The sequence below is a fragment of the Nematocida parisii genome (assembly GCF_000250985.1).
Source record: "Nematocida parisii ERTm1 unplaced genomic scaffold supercont1.1, whole genome shotgun sequence".
NCBI classification, from domain to species: domain Eukaryota; kingdom Fungi; phylum Microsporidia; genus Nematocida; species Nematocida parisii.
In genome coordinates, this window is record NW_013524646.1 from 549525 (window position 1) to 560929 (window position 11405).

The following is an 11405-nucleotide window of genomic DNA, read 5'->3' on the forward strand; positions in this document are numbered from 1 at the left end:
ATGACCACTCTTAAAGCAAAAAGAATCAAAAAGATCATTAATGTTCTCTGCAATAAAGAACTATTCAACAGAATAAGTAATCGTGCCATATATAAAAATGTTCTTGACATGCTCGCGAGAGACACCGTCGCCGCCCGGATAACACAGTCCAAGATAGATAGAGATAGTTTTGATAGATGCTCTTTATTATGATTATTAGAATATCGGGATATGTGAGAACGCAGAGTCCTCGTGGCACTATTAGTGCTGAACCCCATGGTAAATGTTTCCCGTGGTCCTCCTATTATTGTTTGAGTGCGTGCTACTTATATAGTCCAGAGTTGATTTGTGATTATTAGATCCCGCCTCAGCAAAGGCCGGGATCACCGCGCGCGTAGGCTTATTGAAGGATTAGTCTTGGGCCTGTGTGCTTGAGTGGTGGTGCCATAACAGTTCATGAACTCGGTTCTTTTTAATTTTAGCTTAGCTCGCATACCACACGATATTCTAATTATGAGAATTAAATCAATTAGATAGATTATAAAGATAAATGAAAGATCTTTAAAATCCACTAAAAATTCATAAAAAGCACCTAAATACTCAATACTTGAATGCGTAATAATTACAGTACTATTCTACTGAATTGTTTATTCAATATTTATGAAAATTTAGTATATTAATACAACAGAAATCATCAAATGTAGAATCTTCCGATTTAATGAACAGCAGAAGTACTAATTAAATTATAGAATATTTTACAGATAGAAATAGATCCTTACACAGAAATAAGTTAAAGCACGGACAAAGCAAAATTTAAGAAAATTATTAAAAATAGGTTATATGCATCACTTTATTCAATCTAATCCCATTTATCAAATGAAGGCTTTGAATGACCAGGCTTGGAAGGTTTTTCTTGTGAAGATTTCTTTGTTTCTTTACTTGTGTCTTTATCCTGTGTATGTCTATTTGTCTCTTTGCCTTTAATGTATTCAGAGAGTTGCTCACCTTTTTCTTTAATGATACTTGAGGCTGGTGTAAGAACTTTTTCTGATATGTGGCCAGAAAGTGTGCTTGTTGCATAACTAAAATACTCTGCTGCCCTGCCAAGCATGTCTGTTATTCCTGACTGTACATTCTCCAGAGCAGGCATTGCCATGAAAGATGCTTGGTTATACATATTTATATAACTGCTCTGAGTACTTTCAGTGCTGCTGGATGCTGTGTGTTTGGCTGAATGTACATCTACCACAGGAGGAGAAGGAGTGGACTGTGGCTTCTTTCTTCTTTCCTTTGGTGAAGGCATGTTGCTTGCAGCTGCTTCTGGGAATATCTTTCTAACACTCTTCTTTAACTCTGCAGCATACTTTGCCATTTTCTTTGAAGTATACAATTCTTCTTTAGAAAGACTTTCCAGCTGGCTCTCTTCCACATACTCTAGAAATCGCTTATTACCGCCCAGCTCCATTGTTTTCTTCTCTGAGTCATTCCACATGTCCATGCTTAGACTCTTTACCATGCTCACTTTTACTCCGTATGATCGGTGTACACCAGCACAGTTTAGGCATAAAAATACTCCATACGTAATTGAGGCCCATTGGGGTCTGGTCATATTGCAGTCAACACATTTTTTATTCTCGTCTGTACTGGCAATTATTTCTTTTAAGCTCATGGTCTCTGTCCCAGATGGCTATTTTTTTGTTTTTAAATTAGTTTATTTATTTATGGTTTCTCCAGACACTTCCTGCATCCTTTCTCAGATCCGACAAATGATATTCTATTTCTTCCTTTGTGGTAGAGGATTTCTTTATAAGACTTAAAAGATCAGATATTTTATTGTCTAATCTGTGGGAATCTTCTGCAGAAATCGGGCTTTTAAGACCTTTCCGTATTTCATGGTGTTGTTTGATATACTCTGACACTTTCTGTTTTGTTTCTATTAGAAGTTTTTCTTTTTCATCGAGAAGCCGTGAATCTTCTGCTTCTTTGATAAGAGACGCAATTTCTTCTTTTGAAAGACCGCCGGACGGTTTAATTGTAATATTTTGGCGCTTTTGTGTTTCTTTGTCTTTTGCTGTTACTGTAAACATTCCATTTGCATCTGCTTCAAAAGTGACCTCTATTTTTGGCACTCCTTTGGGAAGAGGAGGTATGCCTGAAAGGACTAACTCCCCTAGATATTTATTATGCGCGACTAGTGGCCTTTCTCCCTCATATATTTTTACTGTGACAGAGGACTGGCCATCTTCAGAGGTTGTAAAGGTTTGGGTTTTCTTGGTGGGTATGGAAGTGTTCTTTTCAACTACTTTACTGAAAATACCACCAAGAGTTTCTATTCCAAGACTGAGTGGCGCCACATCAATAAGTAAATAGTCCTGCATCTGTCCTGCAAGTATGCCTCCCTGCACAGCAGCACCTGCGGCTACTGCTTCATCTGGATTTACACCCGGCGTGATTGATTTTCCAAAGACCTTTTCAACGGCTTTTCTGATTGCAGGTATTTTTGTCATTCCACCAACAACAATTACATTACCAATTGCTCCTTTCTTAATATCTGCATCTAAAAGAGCTTCTTTGCAGGGCGATAGTGTTTTTTCAATTAGTGGAGAAATCAACTCTTCAAACTCTCTTCTAGTAACACACAGAGGAATAGAGCCAGCAGATTTATTCTCCTCTGATGAAATGCCAGGTAAGTCTAGAGATACAGTGGCATTCTCTTTTTCAGAGAGTGTACACTTGATTTGCTCAGAAATTTCTCTAACCTTTTGTACAGCAACAGGACTATTTCTAATTTGTATTTTATTCTCCTTCTCTACTTTGTCCAATAAGTAATTTGTAAGTGCTGCATCAAAATCCTCTCCTCCCAGGTGGCTGTTTCCGTTCGTGGCTTTCACCTCAAATATCCCGTCCTTTATCTCAAGTATTGATACGTCAAAAGTCCCCCCACCTAAATCGTATACTGCAACAGTTCCATCCTGTGAAGTATCTATGCCATATGAAAGAGCTGCAGCAGTAGGTTCGTTTATCACTCTTAGCACATTTAGCCCAGCAATCTCACCAGATACTTTTGTGGCCTGCCTCTGTGAGTCTGTGAAGTATGCAGGCACAGTTATAACAGCCTTGTCTATCTTTTCTTTCAAAACATGCTCAACTGAATCCTTTAAATACTTGAGAACCGCTGCGCCTATTTGCTGTGGAGAGTGCGCCTTGCCATCCACCTCAATCCATGCATCCCCGTTTGTGTGGGGTACAATCTTGTACGGGACAGTCTCCATGTGCTCAATAGTCTCTGGATCCGTATACTTTCTTCCCATAAGCCGTTTAGATGAAGTAATAAGACCAAGTGGATTATTAAGAGCAGCCTTTTTTGCATCTTCTCCCACTAAAACATGCCCTTTATTGAATGCAACGGCAGATGGGGTAGTCCGCTTTCCCCGCATATTCTCTATGATTTTCGGATTTTTCCCATCTACTAGCACAGCAGCACATGAGTTAGTTGTTCCCAAGTCTATGCCAAGAACCTTTTCAACGTATCCACGGGATATTTCACCACCCGTAAGAATTGTCTGTAGAATATTGCATGCACTGATAATATGTGAATTTTCTGTCTGACCAGTTGCTCTGGCGAATATTCCAGCTATGTTTCTCTGTGCACCCATTCGTAAATTTTTTCTATGGATGAAGATTTGCTGTTAAGTTTTTCAGATGGAACATCCAGCGGGCTAGAAGAAACTGCAATTCTAAAAATGAACAGAGAAATGCAGAATAAACTGCATGAAGAGTACTTAGACATTATGAGCAAACTGGATGTGCTGGTAATCTTAAGAAAGCAATTAGCAGAGCACAAAAAGAAAACAAAAAAGAAGAGGCTTCCTTCTGGCTTAAAAAAACCAGTGCATCAACACCTAACAGGGCACGCCGATCTAGAAACAAACCGGCCAACAGAAGGAGATAACATTCTTTCCCAAATAAATGCATATTTTATTGCAGAGAAAGTGTTCTTGCCGGATGTAAAGCATTCTGTATGGCCCATTGTATCTAAGCACATAGGGCGACCAGTTATAGAATGTATGGAATTATGGTACCACCCGCGCAATCCAGCGTATAGGCAGGATAAATTCCAGCCAGAGGAAGACAAAGAAATAAAAAAGAACAAGGAGAACTGGGAAGAAACCTGTAAAACCGTGAGGAGAGCGCCTATATCTGTATACTCCAGGTATTTAGAATTAGAAGGGAGTAAGCCTACTTCCCAGTGGACAGAGGAAGAAGACTTAAAACTCACACAATTAGTTCAATCAGAGGGGAAGAAGAGCTGGACAGAAATAGCCACAGATTTTGAGAATAAAACAGCAAAGCAGTGTATGTACAGGTACAAAAGAGTGCTAAACCCAATTATAAAACACGGGAAATGGTCAAAGAAAGAGGACGAAGCTCTTTTAGAAGGTGTGAGAATGCATAAAAAAGGTAACTGGAAAGAAGTGTGTAAATACGTTCCATCAAGGACACAATTCCAGTGCAGAGAAAGGTTTGTATATTATTTAGACCCAGCAAGGAACAACAGTCCATGGACGCCTGAGGAAGATGAAAAGCTTCTTAAAGCCATAAACGACTCAAAGAAGCCCGTGTGGAGTAAAGTAGCAAAAGAGCTAGCCGGGAGAACTGATAGACAGTGCAGAATTAGATATTTTCAAATTAATAGAAATAATTCAAATTCGCCCGAAGCAACAGAATAAAAATATGATGGAATTTATTTAAAGACGCATTTAATTAATCGAATAATAATTTTGTTTTGAATGCCAGGGAACCACCGACAGCTTGAGAATGCACTGAAGAAAATACGAGTGGATTTTCCTGAAATATTACAGGAGGGATACATTCCAGGGCCAGTTATACAGAAAATATCCATGTCAGAGAAGAAGAGCGAGGAGTTTGAGGATGCGTATCAGATGCTATTCGCAGGGATTGAGTCTTTAATAACAGAGAATACTGGGCCACTGAAGAATTCAGCGATAAAGTATCACCAAGTACACAAGGAAGTAAATACAGCAGCAGAGAATATTTCAGAGGTCAAGGCACATTTAAGCACACTTATTAGCACTGTTAAGAGCAATAACATAGGGAAGTACATAGACAGTTTGAAAGAGGAACAGGTGCAGTATAAAAGAGATCTTGAAGAGTCAGAAATAAAGCAGGCACTTGCTGTTGACATAATTTCAATAAGTGACATACACGCGGGAAGATTGAATGAAATAATGAACAATATCCAGTATGTAGAAGAGAAAGCAGTGCAGTCAGAGATTAAGTATTACACAGAGAACAGTCTTTGGAAGGCAAAGAAAGAGATAGAAACACGGATTAAAGACAGTTTACATGGTATAATTCGTATATCATCTATGGACATTCGGGTGCTAGAGAAGATTGCTGGGTGTGCACTTGTTGCTGTATATAATTCTGTTAATGAGCATATGGTAAAAATAATTAATGGTGTATCAAAGGAAATGCATGTGGCAATGCATAAAAAGAAGGTAATCAATGGAGAGGATGAGTCACAAATACTTTCCAGGGGATTGGCGCAGTTTACATCTGAAGTGACTGCTTTACTGCACAATGTACAGAGTATCTTGCATAAAAGACAGGAGGATTGTGCAGGGAATAAAAAGTACAGGTATAACACAGACTTATATGAAGAAATAAAATTGAATAGGAGTTCACCAAAAAGAATGGCACAAATAACACTTCCACTGTACGACTCATCGGTAACTGAGAAAGATTTATTTGATAAGATTGTAGACTGGATCAGAAGGTTCTTAGTAGAGCTAACAAAGGAAGCTGTAAATACAGCAGAAGATGCCATGTCGTACAATATACAGCGGATAACCAGGCTAGACTCTGCAAATCTTATGTATAATGAACTCTTTCAAAATAAGTACGGATTTCTTGCCAATAAAGAAAAACAAGCCGGTGGCGATCTTTTGCTTATGAATGTGCATTTGGTTAGATCAGAAGAATCAATACTTATCGTGCACGGATGTGCGCTGCAGATTGCTGCTGTGGTTAGAGATGTACTCGCAGATGTACTCCCAACACATATTAATATATCCGAAAAGATCAGAGGAATTGAACCATCTAACTGCTTTAAAAACAGAAAGAAGATCCTAATGGATTTAGTTACTCGAGTGACAGAGCTTGAAAATACCGCAGACCACACTACGCCATTCCTGCAAAAGTATCAAAGAAGCGTGCAAAGAGTTATAATGACACTTTGCAAGTTCATAAAAATATCCATTACAGGACTGGAAATAAAAGTAGAAGAAATTGCAGAAGATGTACTGGAAAAACTTCTCCAGTCCATGAAAAGAGTGTTTAAAACCATATCTAAAGTACCTGATGTAGGCATTAATAATATTAGCTACCACAAAGAATCTTCAATTTCTGTGGAGATAGAAAGATGGAATCATCCTCTGAACAAAGAAAGTGCATTTGGTCAGTCTATCTTCACAAACTGTACAAGTAGAAAATTCATTGCAATTTCTGAATTTATTCACTTACCAGAAGAAGTTCTTGTGCTAATTAGTCAAATACCTGCAATAAAAGAAAAAGAAATAAAATCAGAAGGAAAGTCAGAAGAGAAGTCGGAAGAGAAGTCAACCCCAGAAAAACCATAAAAAGTAAAATTGAAATCTTACAAAGGGAATTCACACAGGTGTCTGGTGAAATATTTGGATGTTTTACTGTCCACCTTCTTTCTTTAGTAAAAACATCTCTTGACCAGCTTTTGATAAAGGGAGACATACTAGACAGAAAGTTAGAGCACTTTTTACTACTGGATATCTACTTCATACAGAAAACCCGAAATATCATGATAGAGTATATTACAACGTATTTTATACTTCACATTGATAAATTTGCGATATACACAAGAACATCTACATTTAAGCAGGCAGTTCTCAGCATACAGCACAGCCTAGAAAGAAAAGAAGTAAAAAACGGCCTTAGAGATGCAAAGTACTTACCAGTACACGTATTTTATATTCTGCCGTATTTAGAAAAGAAAGACAAACTTTTCGGAACTGGCCTCCTGGGAATATACAAGCAGAACAGACTCATATCACAGAAAATCAGAGAAGTATTTGGAATTTCTGCAGATATTCTGTGATCAGCTATAAAATATATTTTTACAGCATAGAAAAAATGTAATAAAAATTAAAAGCATCCAAAATGAAATTTCATACAATACGATTTATTTCTATGCAAGTATTATACTGCAATAAAACAGAATTTGAAATTCTCAGTAGAGGAGTCCAGGAATTACACTGGCTCAAGTAATCCTAAAAATGAAACATCTTCAAATAATGAAATGTCATCTGCTTCTTTTTCTGATGTACCTTTTAAGTAGACTCTTTGACCGCATGAAGGGTCTTTTACCACATGCATATTAAAAGTACATATTACTTTTGAGCAGATGTCAATGTGATCAATGACACCACTTTGCTTTTGTGCTAAGTATTGGATACATCCCTCCACTGTTTTATGCATCATCATTAGTTTATGCGCGGTTATTAGGCCGACTTTACTAATTCCGTTTGTGTAGTCACATCCGCACAAGGAAACAATTTCCTTTAGCTGTGTGAGTAAGCATTTAGTGGGGATGGAGCATCTGGAAAGGATTCTTTCTCTGTCAAACATTTCTCCACCCTGTAGCTCATTTAGCTTGAACAGTACTTTATTAGCTCCATACACAATTAAGTCACTATCCTCAGTGGTGATACAGTCAATGTGTCCGTTCCTCTCCAAGTATACAAGTTGTGGATCTGCTTCATATGGTGCAGTCATATACGGAATGTTCATTTTCTTCAAAGCAATTGCAAGATTATTTACCATATCCACATCCACTTTCATGCATCTGCTCATTAAGGATTTGGCCTCGCGTAAGTTTCCTCTTTTAAGGAAGTACTCTACTTTCTTCTGTACTTCCGCCTTCTGTGCACGCCTCTTCTGATTTGTGTTCTTCTTCATTGGGTGCTCCTCCCCATCAAACACAAAAAACAACTCTATCCCGTGCGCAAGTAGTGCCTTGCACTTTTTAACACAGACACTTACGTACTTGTTTATTACAGCAGGATCATTTGGCTTAAGATAAATATCAGCAGCATGCACTGTAATGGCTTTATACAGCCAAGAGTACCCATCCACCCCAATCTTAAGCCCCTTCAAATCAGACACTTCCACATATTCCATGTGGGGCTTGAGCATAGGCAATAAACCTGCAATTCCCATGGGGAGGTAAATTAGAAATAATTTATAGTAAAGTGCCCGCCAAAATCAGAAGTAAGAAATATTCCAAATTGAACTAATTAACGTACTTATTACAGTTAATTACTCCTATTAGTATAAATATCACTACAATACCATTATTCCCCATCAGATATAATATTTCAATATTTATCAAATATGCATACACCTAAAATAATAATTTTATAATATTTAATAGAATATTCCAGTCACTTTCATATATACACTGTAATAATACTTTCTCATATTCTGAGGATAAGCTTATGCCCTGCTAAAATTAATATTTTTATACTTTGAATATTTAAGAAAAATTGCATAAATTATTTTCAGAGAGTGCATAAATTTGCAATTTATAAAATACCGTTATAGTTATTTATTTAACCAGGAATTCTTATAAGTAAATTCCGTTGAGGGCCATCTTTCTGATTCCAATGGATTTTATCATTCTTCTTCTCTTAATTGCTGAATCTTCCATTTCCTTTGCGTACCTCTCCTCAAAGGACATCAGCTTCTTCTTGCCCACTGGGTATAACTGCTTCAGTTCATCTCTGGTCTCCTTCAGTGCTGCTGCTGGTACACCTCTGGTTGGAAGTTTCTGCCAGTCCTTTGGCTTGTAGATTCCATTTCTGTGTGCTTTTCTATTCTGGTTCTGATTTGTGTGGTTCTTTGACTTGGCCATTCTTCTTACCAGGGGATGAAAAATTAAATTAAAGTAAGAAATTCAAAGAGTAAAATATAATCATAATCTTGGATTTTTTAACAGAATTAGTGCACTGAGTGTGGTTTACGGCATATTACACCGTAAATAATCAAAGTATCTTTATAATTGGGATTCTTTCAATTTTATCCCATTTTTATTTCTTTTATTTTTTACACCCTGTCATGTCATTTAAGAGAGAAGATTCAAATACAACGCAGAATAAACAAGTAGTGGATCTGATTCGTGCTGCAGTAAATAATGCAAGCATCCCAGAGGAAGAATATTCCACCGTAAAAGTAACTCCAATTCAAAAGGAAGGAATTCTTACTACAACAGTTGCTGTTTCAGAGGGGATCATGGGAGCAATGAAAAAACAGAAAGCTGCACTTATTGAGAAGTTAGAAAGTGTTCTAAATGGGACAGTGTTCATAATTAGAGATAGAAAGGTACAGATGGTAGAAGGAAAGGGGGGAAAGCAAGTTATACAGTCACCAATCACACATGCTGGATACCAAGAGAGAGTAGTCAATGATTTAGTTGCTCCTTCTCACATCGTAGATAGAAGAACCGTTATAAGAGAGGATGGGTCAAGACTTGAGAAGATGATCATCGAAGCTAAGCACAAGGATGAGTTTTCAAACAGATTTGAGCCAATGGGGGTAGTCTTTGAAGAGATGTTTGGAAAGAAGGCTCTTTTCATGGCCAATTACTATTAAACCAACTATTTTACGATTTCACTTTCTTTGGGTTTTTGTTTTCTTTCTTTTTGTTTTCTTCTATGGATGGTGACAACTTTAGCACAGCGCACAAGGAAAAGAGCGGCGGAGTGTTGGTGGCTAGGCCTTTCAGGCACTACAAGCCGTACCAAAGCAGGAAGACAGTTGTTGAGAAGGCTGTTGATGAAACTGCTGGGCTTGATATGTCTATGCAAGGACTAACACTAATATCACCGAAAATAATGCATTGGGAGGCACTGAGCACTCTATCTCTGTCGTATAACAGTATATCAGAGATACCGCCTGAAATATCCAGGCTGGCAGGACTGAGCGTATTAGACCTGTCACATAACAGAATAAAGCGAGTTCCCAGAGAATTGGGGAAATTGTATAACTTAAAGGAGCTTCGGCTGGGGAGTAATCTTCTTTCTTCAATTCCTCTGGAATTTGGCATGCTTTATCAGATGGAGAAGCTAGACTTGGATGATAATCCATTAATTGGGCAGATTCAAATAGTTTACAACACCTCTGGTGGGCTTGGTGTGATTAGGTACTGCAGAGATAATGTCGCAATGAACTACCCGCACTGGGAGAGGGGCTGGGTATTTGCACCACAGGATAATAATATTGATTATACAGAGACCATTACAGTGGCAACGTATAATATTCTATGCCCAACGTATGCGAATAGTCAGAGCTTCTCATACGTACCCGCATGGGCACTGCAGTGGGAGACCAGGAAGGCAACAATTCTTCAAGAAGCCACTTCGTATGGGGCAGACATTCTTTGCATCCAAGAGATGGATACGGGCAGTTACTCAGACTACTTTAGAGAGCAGTTTAAAATTAGAGCAGATTACGACTCGGTCTTCTACCAAAAATCCAGGGCACGGACCATGGTTGAGGGTGAAAAGCGGCTAGTGGATGGATGCGCCATATTCTGGAAGGGTTCATTCTTTCAGATGATAGAGCAAAGGTGCATATACTTATCCCAGCTGTTCTCACAGAAAGCTATTTCAGAGCACGAGCATATTGCGAATAGAGTACTCAGCAGGGATAATATAGGACTAGCAATAGTGCTGGAGAGAGAAGGGGGAAGACATACAGTTGTAGTAAATACGCACATGCACTGGGACCCAGAGTACCCAGACGTAAAAACACTCCAGGGGATTATGCTTCTTAAAGAAGTAGATGCAATCATGCAGAGGTACCCAAATGCAGAGCTAATCATATGCGGCGACTTCAACTCTCTCCCTAACTCCTCCCTGTACGAAATGTACTCACACGGCATGCTTAAACCAAACAGCAGAGATTTACTAGGCCTCTCCTATGAGCCATACAGCAATAAAGGGTATGCACACTCCCTTTCTCTTTCTGAGAGTTACTCTTTCGTGAATATGGGATTCACTAATTACACCCCAGGATTCGCTGGTGTGATTGATTATATATGGTATAACGATAGACTAAAACCTATTTGCTCTCTTGGTCCGGTGGATGAAGAATATGTATCTAAAATAGTAGGATTACCTACGCACCATTATCCGTCAGACCATCTTATACTTGTTACACAGTTTAAGTGCAAAGGAACCCAGTGGAAAGGAAATATGAATAAATAAGTAATAACCCAAATCTTCAATAACTTACAATAATTCTCATGCACACCGTAAGACATCCAATAAATCCAAATCACGCATAAGATCTGCGATCAAATCATAGTCTTA

General features: G+C 38.3%; 9 protein-coding genes across 9 annotated transcripts; 5 read left to right on the forward strand and 4 right to left on the reverse strand.

Moving 5' to 3' along the window:
• Nucleotides 1–820: 820 nt before the first annotated feature.
• On the reverse strand, nucleotides 821–1660 carry NEPG_00375 (uncharacterized protein). Its single transcript, XM_013202752.1, has one exon. It carries the CDS (start codon nucleotides 1646–1648, stop codon nucleotides 839–841), a length of 810 nt encoding a protein of 269 aa, XP_013058206.1. The 5' UTR covers nucleotides 1649–1660; the 3' UTR covers nucleotides 821–838.
• Nucleotides 1661–1667: 7 nt separating this feature from the next.
• On the reverse strand, nucleotides 1668–3635 carry NEPG_00376 (chaperone dnaK; the record flags this gene model as incomplete). The annotated part of the gene is made up of 1 exon (XM_013202753.1): nucleotides 1668–3635. One exon carries the CDS (start codon nucleotides 3633–3635, stop codon nucleotides 1695–1697), a length of 1941 nt encoding a protein of 646 aa, XP_013058207.1. The 3' UTR covers nucleotides 1668–1694.
• A 15-nt stretch (nucleotides 3636–3650) lies between these two features.
• On the forward strand, nucleotides 3651–4721 carry NEPG_00377 (uncharacterized protein; the record flags this gene model as incomplete). The annotated part of the gene is made up of 1 exon (XM_013202754.1): nucleotides 3651–4721. The coding sequence occupies one exon, from the start codon at nucleotides 3651–3653 to the stop codon at nucleotides 4707–4709; it is 1059 nt and encodes a 352-aa protein (XP_013058208.1). The 3' UTR covers nucleotides 4710–4721.
• A 48-nt stretch (nucleotides 4722–4769) lies between these two features.
• NEPG_00378 (uncharacterized protein) lies at nucleotides 4770–6641 on the forward strand (the record flags this gene model as incomplete). Its single annotated transcript, XM_013202755.1, has 1 exon — nucleotides 4770–6641. The coding sequence occupies one exon, from the start codon at nucleotides 4770–4772 to the stop codon at nucleotides 6639–6641; it is 1872 nt and encodes a 623-aa protein (XP_013058209.1).
• A 194-nt stretch (nucleotides 6642–6835) lies between these two features.
• Nucleotides 6836–7132, forward strand: NEPG_00379 (uncharacterized protein; the record flags this gene model as incomplete). Its single annotated transcript, XM_013202756.1, has 1 exon — nucleotides 6836–7132. The coding sequence occupies one exon, from the start codon at nucleotides 6836–6838 to the stop codon at nucleotides 7130–7132; it is 297 nt and encodes a 98-aa protein (XP_013058210.1).
• Nucleotides 7133–7261: 129 nt separating this feature from the next.
• On the reverse strand, nucleotides 7262–8253 carry NEPG_00380 (uncharacterized protein; the record flags this gene model as incomplete). The annotated part of the gene is made up of 1 exon (XM_013202757.1): nucleotides 7262–8253. The coding sequence occupies one exon, from the start codon at nucleotides 8251–8253 to the stop codon at nucleotides 7285–7287; it is 969 nt and encodes a 322-aa protein (XP_013058211.1). The 3' UTR covers nucleotides 7262–7284.
• Nucleotides 8254–8627: 374 nt separating this feature from the next.
• On the reverse strand, nucleotides 8628–8947 carry NEPG_00381 (uncharacterized protein; the record flags this gene model as incomplete). Its single annotated transcript, XM_013202758.1, has 1 exon — nucleotides 8628–8947. One exon carries the CDS (start codon nucleotides 8945–8947, stop codon nucleotides 8660–8662), a length of 288 nt encoding a protein of 95 aa, XP_013058212.1. The 3' UTR covers nucleotides 8628–8659.
• A 203-nt stretch (nucleotides 8948–9150) lies between these two features.
• On the forward strand, nucleotides 9151–9688 carry NEPG_00382 (uncharacterized protein; the record flags this gene model as incomplete). The annotated part of the gene is made up of 1 exon (XM_013202759.1): nucleotides 9151–9688. The coding sequence occupies one exon, from the start codon at nucleotides 9151–9153 to the stop codon at nucleotides 9682–9684; it is 534 nt and encodes a 177-aa protein (XP_013058213.1). The 3' UTR covers nucleotides 9685–9688.
• Nucleotides 9689–9746: 58 nt separating this feature from the next.
• NEPG_00383 (uncharacterized protein) lies at nucleotides 9747–11312 on the forward strand (the record flags this gene model as incomplete). Its single annotated transcript, XM_013202760.1, has 1 exon — nucleotides 9747–11312. One exon carries the CDS (start codon nucleotides 9747–9749, stop codon nucleotides 11298–11300), a length of 1554 nt encoding a protein of 517 aa, XP_013058214.1. The 3' UTR covers nucleotides 11301–11312.
• Nucleotides 11313–11405: the final 93 nt, after the last annotated feature.